This window comes from Rousettus aegyptiacus, unplaced genomic scaffold (genome assembly GCF_014176215.1).
Source record: "Rousettus aegyptiacus isolate mRouAeg1 unplaced genomic scaffold, mRouAeg1.p scaffold_m13_p_12, whole genome shotgun sequence".
NCBI classification, from domain to species: Eukaryota; Metazoa; Chordata; class Mammalia; order Chiroptera; family Pteropodidae; genus Rousettus; species Rousettus aegyptiacus.
The window spans coordinates 83,905,243-83,913,987 of NW_023416287.1; the positions used below are offsets into that span (position 1 = coordinate 83,905,243).

Here is an 8,745-nt window from a genome sequence, read left to right on the forward strand (position 1 = left end):
AGGAGGAAGAAACTCAGTGAGTTTGAGGAAGAAGGCCAGGAGAGGTTGGTGTCATGTGCATTGATGTCTTACCATATTTCCAAGGTTGGCAGTCCCTCTGTATCAGTGACGCTTGACCCACAGGGTGGGTGCCTTAGTGGATTAAATCAGGTATGAGTGATGGTTATCTAGAGCTCGGCCTTCATCAGTTTCCAAGTCTCTATGCAGGTGTGAAACTGTTTCTCCCACTGAAGGCAGCAACTGTCAATTATCCACACAGCTGGAGAACAATTCTGTTTGCTGGTAATAACACTCAAAGCTGCCAGACGCTCAAAAGGTTTTCAGTTCCCTATTCCCCTCTTCTCACCGATCAGCCACCACACACTGCAGTTTTGCCCCTTTCCCTTTCCACAGGGCAAATGTCCTGGGCCAATTGTGTGTTTCAATCCTTTTTCCCTAATCCTGTTTTTTTTCCTGGAAATGAGTCTTCTTTTACTTCTGAAGATAATTAACAAGGTCTTGTTTTTCTCCCCCTACGTGGATTGTTTAAATGGTGAAATATAACACTCAACCAGAAAAGTATCTAGGATACAGATCATTGTCACTTAACAGTCTTGTAAAAATAGTTCCATGTGTCACAGTTTCACATTAAATTATAATCCATTTTCGATTATTTGCTGTTAATTCATATGTTTTATTTCCTTAACTAGACTAAAAATACTTGAGGTTAGATATCATTTTATAAGTGATTTTTCATCGCCTCCATTAGTGAACCAACAACATCTTAGAATAATAATTCCAGGCTCGGGCCCCATAGCCCATAGATTGTGATTTATTAGTCTGAGGTCAGGCATGTGTTTTAAATAAGTTCATCAATTGATTCTGAGCTTGTATTTACACAGATTACACTTGGATAATCGTTACTTTCTACTCTTACAAGACTGAATTACCTTCCTAGCCGTCATTCAATAGCTACCTAAAATTATTTTATCATAATAAATAATGTTCTAATAAACATCATATTTAGTAATAGTTTCTTCCATCAACTCCTCTAAAATAGTTGGATTTATTTACTTATTGAAACCTCATAATTTGTCTATTTTAAATATTCAGGCAATCCTGATTTATTTTCACAGTTCGGCTGGTATTGTTGAACCATATAACTATTTCTCTTATTTCTCTTTTGGGATCTTTGTGGTTAAGGAGCACAAACATGCTCAATGATAATATTATTTGTGATAATTCAGAAAAAAAATCCCCAGAAAATAATTAGTAAACAAGGGAGAATAAAATGAATAGAAATTTTGAGAGATTAAAAAAATTTTCCCTCCTTTTTCCACATTCTATAATATGCTTATATGTTGCACTAATAGAAATTAAATCAACTTTCACGCTCCATCAAAGCATCGATTGAAAACTTGTTTGACCTTGTGAGTGGTAAGCCTAGGTGGGGAGAGGGATGAGGGTCACACCATAACCTCCAGGTAAGAATGTACAGAGTACATGTGTTTTTCCTGGTGGACAGGTGATCTAAACCTGTTCCCTCCGAAGTCATCTTATTTCTTATCTTACCAAAATATTCCCATATGCTTATACTTTTTATAAGCTCTCATTAATTGATACATCACTTTTTGGGAGAAGCGTACAGTGGAGAGAGGGTTTTCACACTCACCTTCAAATTCCCTTAATAGAATGTGAGCTCTGAAAAAGTGTGCGAACCATCTCAAATCTAACATCTTAAAAAGTCTTCCAAAAATGGCTGGTTTTAGCCCATCTTTGAAACCCACCTACCCCCACTTGCTTGTCCTTTTTCTTGCCAACAAGATCTATTTGCAATTCTCTAAAAGGCACCGCTAGCCTAAGGTTTGCATGGGTCACGTGATCAACAACCTTTTATGATGATAATGTTAGAGGACAGGGTTGATACACCCTTTGTAGGTAAACAATGACATAATGTTTTTCTTTTGTTGAATGTATTCCTTGCCTTTCAGCGTGCATAATTTGATCAAAAGTTTACTAATTAATCCAATCAGGAAGTTAATGATGTTCATTAAATATTCAATCAAAACGGGCCTTGAGAAAGAGAATCCCAGTGTTTTTAGGATACGAGGTTCCCGGCAACAGATTTCGAGGCTGTACCTCTGCAGTGCTTCCTGTCACGTGGTGAAAAACTCCCGAATTCTCTTAACCGCAATGTGTTTAACCACACACAAAACTAAGTGGTTTAAACTCAAGTACAGTTTTGTCCCATGCTTCTAGCGTTGTCCTATACATCTGCAGGACCAAGCCAAAATAAATAGTTGCAGATTTGTGTTGATTGAATGATTTAAGATAAATAAACAAGCTCAACTGCCTACTGCGGACAGAGAAAACAAACAGCAGGGAGTGTGGCCCTTGGGAGCCCCCGCTCCCGCTCAAGCTCTCTGGGGGAAGAGGCATTGGCCTATTCTAGTCTGCTCTGCGACGTTTGGGAAACGGGATAGCGTGTTGTGAGAGCTTCTGATTTTCCAAAGGATGCCATAAATCCAGGCTTTTAATGCAGTCGCTCAATTTTAAACGTCCGTAACCAGTTCATATATTCATAAGACATTTTGCAGACCAAGCCTGGGTGCCAAACCAACACTTAGAGCCTCGCAGCTCTAAGCAACGAATTCGGAACCTCCGCATGGGCGCGGATAATACAAGAACACATTTTTTTTTTTTTTTTTCAGAAACGGTGAGCACTGGGGAAGGCTGCGGTGGGCAACAGCTCTTGCTCCTGGGTTCCGATTGTGAGCTTGGGCAGTTCACCTCGTCCCTTTGAACTTCAATTTGGCACCTGTAAATTGGGAAACACCACTATGGGAAGAATGTCAGCTTCGCAGAATTGTTTCCAGGGCAGGGAAAAATGACTGCTTAAGCCCTTGGCATGAAGCGGCCTTCAATACCAGTTAACGAGTCCTAATTCCTCCTTTCTATAATAATGGAATTATTTTAGGGCCAGCCAAATATCTTGCAAATAACTTCATGTTCCGAGATAGCTCATTCCTCGCTACACAAAAGCATTTGAAAATTTTCTGTATGATGATTTTTTTTTTAAATGTTAATAACTGAGCATCCAATATGGACCTAAACCAGAGGGAATATGCTCTACTTTTTCAATCAGCCTTGTCTCCGGGGCCGAGAACTAGCGCCTGCATCTCCCAACAGTTTCATTCTGGTACTTTTATCGACTCACATGGCCTCTGACATCGTCCCTACTGTTATTAAAGTTCTCTTCATTTCACTTTCCTGAAATTGCCCACGTTCTCCGAGTTTGAAAACCTGCCTTTTCCGAATTCTTTCCGGGGTTTGTTTATAGACGTCTCTAATTGCCCATTTATGCTAAGGTCGGAGCTCCCGGCCTCCCCACCCCCAACTTCCCTGCTAGGAAAGCCTTCCTCCCCTCCGGCTCCTGGGCGACTGCCGCGGACGTACGGCTGTGCTTGCAGGTTCTCAGCTGTTTGTTACGGAAGTAATTTGGGGGCTGGGCAGGCCCTGCGCCCCCTGCCGCGAGTTGGCGCCGCCGCGGGTCGGGAACGTGTCCAGGCAGGTCGCGCGGAATGGCGCGGGGTTCCCGCATCCGCCGGGGCCCCGGAGCCCGCTCCCCCCGCGGCGACGGCCCGCAGGGGCGGGGAGAGGGGCGGGCCGGCGTCTAGTTTCGCTACGTCACGGAAAGTCCCCTTAAATTTAGAGCGCGGGCTCTATCCTTTCCCCAGAACCCAAAGGTTCTTGGGCGCGCTCTGAGTAGGGTGTCCATCCCAGTCCCTCCGGCCCGGCCCCGCGCGCAGCTCGCATCCTGCAGACCCCAAGGTTTGCAACCCAAAGTTGGGGACTGAGCTCCCCGGAGGTCTGCAGCAGAGTTCCCGCGGAGATGCCTGGGAGGAAAGCGCGTAAGAACGCGCAGCCGAGCCCTCCGCGGGCCCCGGCAGGTAGGGACCAGATGGGATCCGCGGGGATCCTGGCCCGGGCGGGGGCCGGGGCCGGGGCCGGGGCCGGGGCTGGGGCTGGGGTCGACGTCTCGGTGGGGACGGGGTCAGTCTGTCTTCTCGGGGACTCAGGGGCCGGCCACGTCTGCGCCCATTCACGTGTTTCAGGGCGCGCCGCCTGGAAGTTCTTCAAGGCTTTTACGATGGAGACGGCGAGGGAGGGAGCCGGGTTAGGGACTGCGATGCAGCTGCATTTTAGCGGATGTCCAAAGCCTCTTCTTCCTACGCTCGCCTTCCATGCCCACTTGCCCTGCCCCGGGGCCGTGGGGAGAGAAAAAAAGCGCAAGTTCGGGCGGCAGCCACGAGGAAGAAAGTCGTCGCCACGGCACGTAGGGACGCGAGAAGCTCGGCGGCGGGCTGGCCTCGCCGCGCTCCCCAAGCCAGGCCTCTTCTCGGGGCTGGACCTCCGAGGGCCCTGCCCCGGGCGTTATCACTCTTCCACCCCGACTGGAACAAAAGCAGTGCTAACGCTTGATACGTTCACAGCTTTTCCACTACGGACCGACGGAGGGTGACGGAGACCCCGCAGGGACCACCGCGTTCGGGAACCCGGGGAGTCTTGCTTCTTCCTTAAGAGTATATGTACCATTTTAACAATCGGTATTAGCTGCGAAGAGGAGATAGGGGACGGGAGGTGGGCCTCAATTTTTAAAATCCATCCATTCCTCTCTTTCCCGAAGCCTCATGTACTAACTCTTAAGATCAGCCCCCCCCCCCCCACACCTATAAATTTAATCAAACAAGGCAGCCGTCTGCTAAGGGGCAGTAGCAGAGAAGGCAGAAAGGCTGTGGGTTCGAAAATCCCTGTGGGACATAAGGCTATTACATCAGCCAGATACAGGCCCCCTTTTTCACCTACTTTCATTTTATTGAGCCCACGGCGCATGTAAAGGAAATGTGTCGGCATGTGACTGTGGCTACATTGGTGCTAGACTGCTCTCACTGGCTCTTGTTTGGGAGGGATAAAAATGTTGTCGGCTTTTGTTATGTCCAATAATTCTGACCAAGTTTTGCAAAGGTCTGAACCTGTGTGTAACCTTCACCCATACAACTTAGTTCCCAATAACGAGGGGTAACGGAAAGGTCCCTCTTAAACTTGATTAGCTAGCAATACTTCTTAGAAGTTCAGCTATATGTGGCATTGTATTAGTTTCAGGGGGACTATATAATGCTATATGAATATATTGTGAATTACCACAGTAAGTTTAGTTAACACGACCACAAATGGTTACAATTTTTTTAAATCAATACATTTATATATGTGTAACTAAGAAAGATTAAGGAAACACCTAGGAGCTATTTTCTCCCCCCTCTATTTTTTTTCTTTTTTGCAAAATGGGTCATTTTTTCTCTTATAATTCAGGACTTCCAAAGTTGTATGCAGAATAATTTTTCTTTTAGGATAGTATGTTAATATACCCCATTCACTGAAAAGAACACACCTTTGTAAATACCTCTCAAAAATGTACCTATAAAGAATAGGTACATTGTATTTATTAGGTATCTTGTTAGGGAGGGATTATGAAACGTAGATTTGAAAATACTCTTTATTGTATATTTTCAGTTTTTATTTATTTTGAGCCTAAATAGGGTCTTTCTAGGGTATGTTTACAAAATAAACCAGATTTCAATTTGTAATTATAAGTTTTTAATGTCCATAATCATGATCTTGAAGTGAGCCAAAGGACCAAGTTGCTCTTTGAAATAAATATCCAGAAAAATTGAAATTATGGTCAGTATAGATTTGGTGTTAATTTTACTTAAAAAATTTACTTGAAAATTAGATAAGCGTTATTTTTATTAAATTAATATTTAGTTCATTACAATATTGTAAAAAGGAGTAAATGTGAATTAAATACTATTTTCTGCTTCACTCATTTCCATCATGGCAGTGGATTCGTAGAGGTTGGGTTTGTAGGAGAATTTGGCCTAGCGAAAAATTTAAACTTGTAAATTGTTTTCAACAATGTGGAGTTAATTTTGGAATGTGATTTTATGAATCTTTTATGGGAAAATTTCAGAGTTTTTAAATGAGAAAAAGTAAATTTAGATTTGCCTATTAATGAAGGCATAATCTGGGCTAAAAATTATTGCCATTAGGAAAATAAGTCTTATTTGAAAACCGCAAGAGTTTAGAATTTGACTTCTTTTCCCTCAACCAACTTTAAGTGAGAAAAAAGGATGACATCACCCAACGCTGGCAAAGTCTCACTAACTCTGGTATTTCACATATTAAATGTCGATATTTGAAAGTAAGGTAATATTTACCTCATCCAGAATACTTTAAAAAAATTTTCCAAAGTAAATGTCTTTATTCTTTCTTTATTTTTTTTATGAGTCACAATGTGTTCGTATGTGTCACACGTGTGTGTGTGTGTGTTCCATTTCACATTAGGAAAACAGGTATATGTCAAGCGAACATTGAGAGAAATGCTTCACGGGATAAAAACTCAACTTATCACTCCTGCTGGTTACGTTGTTGAACGTTGTCGATGGAATTTTGATGTCTTGCTTTACTTTTCAGAGCTTGAAGTTGAGTGTGCCATTCAATTCAGGAGAATTGGAGACAAGCTGAATTTCCGGCAGAAACTTCTGAATCTGATATCCAAACTCTTCCGCTCGGGAACCTGACTGTTTCAGAAGCCTTCTAATGAGGAGATTCCTTTAATAAAATGGGATTCTCCAGTAGATGCATATTTCATCAGTTGGAGGAGAGACTGTCTTATGATGTAGAAAAATGTGAAAGAGTTCTCACTTGCTTTTGGATGCCCTTGGAAATGAAGATGGAATGCATCGCAATGAATTTCTGTTAGAGGTTTTCCAGAAGTCATTCTCTGAGATGCGAGAACATTATGAAACTACTTTCTTTATTTTAAAGCAAGAATCAAAGAACTTTGAAAATGTAGAATGAATTATTTATACATTTTGTTTCTGCTTAGAGAATTATTCTAGTATTTTTGTTGAAGGTTGTTGCCCAGTGTAGAGGAATTAACAAATGATTAGAATGTGGGAGGGGGCTGGGAAACAGAATATGGTCAGTGTTTATTTCTACATTGGGATGACAATTCCAGAACGATGTATATATAATGTTTGGTTTATATTATTATCTTGTTAAAAGTAAAAACCATTCTGATAACACTGAATGTTATAGTGAATGTATATTTTATAGGTCACTACAAAATATAAAATAATTTGATAATTTGTTTCTTTTGACTTTAAAATCTGTTACTTCTGTTTAGATAGCCTTTTTCACTAAGTGTGTCTCTGAGGCATGCTTAACTGGGAAGTAAATTTGATGGACATATTAGTGTCACTTGGTGCCAGTAAAATTCTTGTAGGTTGAGCATTAAGAGGTAAAGAGAGAGGGGATTTTTCATAACCAGAAATAATAAAAATGAATTTAACTTTTTACTGCTGTAATTAAAACTTAGTAAAACAAATATTCTAAAGCAACCTTAAGAAAATGAATGTTTCTAAAGAAGTTTCTAAAATCTAAATGCCTTTTCTCATGCTAGTCCATGTATATCTTATAAAAGTGATATTTTAAGAGAAATTAAGCATGTTGTCATAATTGGAATAACTTTAAAAAAAAGAGGAACAGATTGCTCATCCAGAATGAAAATCCCATTTATATACAAAAATATAAAATTTGCATTAGAGTAATATGTAGATTCTGAGAAGGGTTTTGTGCATTTTTTTTTTAAAAGGCTAGGCTATCAAAAAGTCCCTCAAAATATATTTAAAAAGTTGTGATTAAATTCCAATGAGAATAATCTTATTTATTTTACCTATTTATAATTAAAATATTTTTTGTTTGGTTAAAAAATGTATATTAGTTACAGTTACAGTTGGATTATGAGACAGGATTTTGTAACTACTTGAACTCTTACTGTAAGAATGTTTTAATATAGACTTTAGCCACTTTAGATAAAAAATTACCTCAGCATCTTTTTTTCTTCAGTATTACTTAATGCCGTTAGCTTATTTAGTTGCAAAGATTTTGTTCGTGTGTATGCCTAAAGGCAGATGCTTTGCCATATGGATATTTATGGTCTGTAACTGAATTTATTCATGTATATATACATATAAAATGATACCGTAGTTGTAAACTATTAAAAGTTATCACTGTTTTTTCTGTGTCTGTTTTTTCATCTTGTAAGCTACTGAGTGTTCATTATGAATCGTCCCTAAGCCTACTTGTGTTACTCCACGATCTATATCTCATAGGAACTTTTATTATAAAATATATAAAATATTATATTTTAACTGATTTTCCTTGGCAGGTACCTTCTGACTGACTAAACCATCACCTCTCCAGTTCTGTGGAAGGAGTAGAGAATACAGGGGCCCAAGACATGATTTCTGCTGTCCAGGGACTTACACTTTAGTTAGGAGAGGAAATGGTGAAAATAGGAAGTTAATGCCAGTCGTAGGTCTTGAGTGTGTTCAGTGCCTTATGTTAATGCCTGGAGGGTGATTTATTTAAGGGAGGGCCACCGAGACTCATGAAATAATTAGAGGTATGGTGAGCCTTGGATGAAGGGGAGAGGAACATCTGTACAGCTTACTTTTAGGCGATCTCAAGCCTTTCCTTTCCTCTGCCCCCACCCCGAGTGCCAAGTATTGCTTCACCAGAAGCTAGTCATGTGCAGAAGTAGGTGTAACTCCGGCCTTCCTGTTTGAGTGTGAGAACTGAAAAGATACCCCCAGTTTGTAGCTTTGATCTAGAAACCACATCTTCCAGCCCTGCCCTCAGAAA

General features: G+C 40.9%; 1 protein-coding gene across 1 annotated transcript; it reads left to right on the forward strand.

Annotated features, from left to right (window-relative positions):
• Positions 1-3,704: 3,704 nt before the first annotated feature.
• On the forward strand, positions 3,705-8,116 carry PMAIP1 (phorbol-12-myristate-13-acetate-induced protein 1). Its single transcript, XM_016155735.2, has 2 exons — positions 3,705-3,929; positions 6,511-8,116. Exons 1-2 carry the CDS (start codon positions 3,872-3,874, stop codon positions 6,615-6,617), a joined length of 165 nt encoding a protein of 54 aa, XP_016011221.1. The 5' UTR covers positions 3,705-3,871; the 3' UTR covers positions 6,618-8,116.
• Positions 8,117-8,745: the final 629 nt, after the last annotated feature.

Coding starts and splice junctions, on each gene's coding strand:
- PMAIP1 (XM_016155735.2), top strand. CDS start 3,872: ATGCCTGGGAGGAAAGCGCGTAAGAACGCGCAGCCGAGCCCTCCGCGG. Junction 3,930..6,510: donor CCCTCCGCGGGCCCCGGCAG/GTAGGGACCAGA, acceptor TTTACTTTTCAG/AGCTTGAAGTTGAGTGTGCC.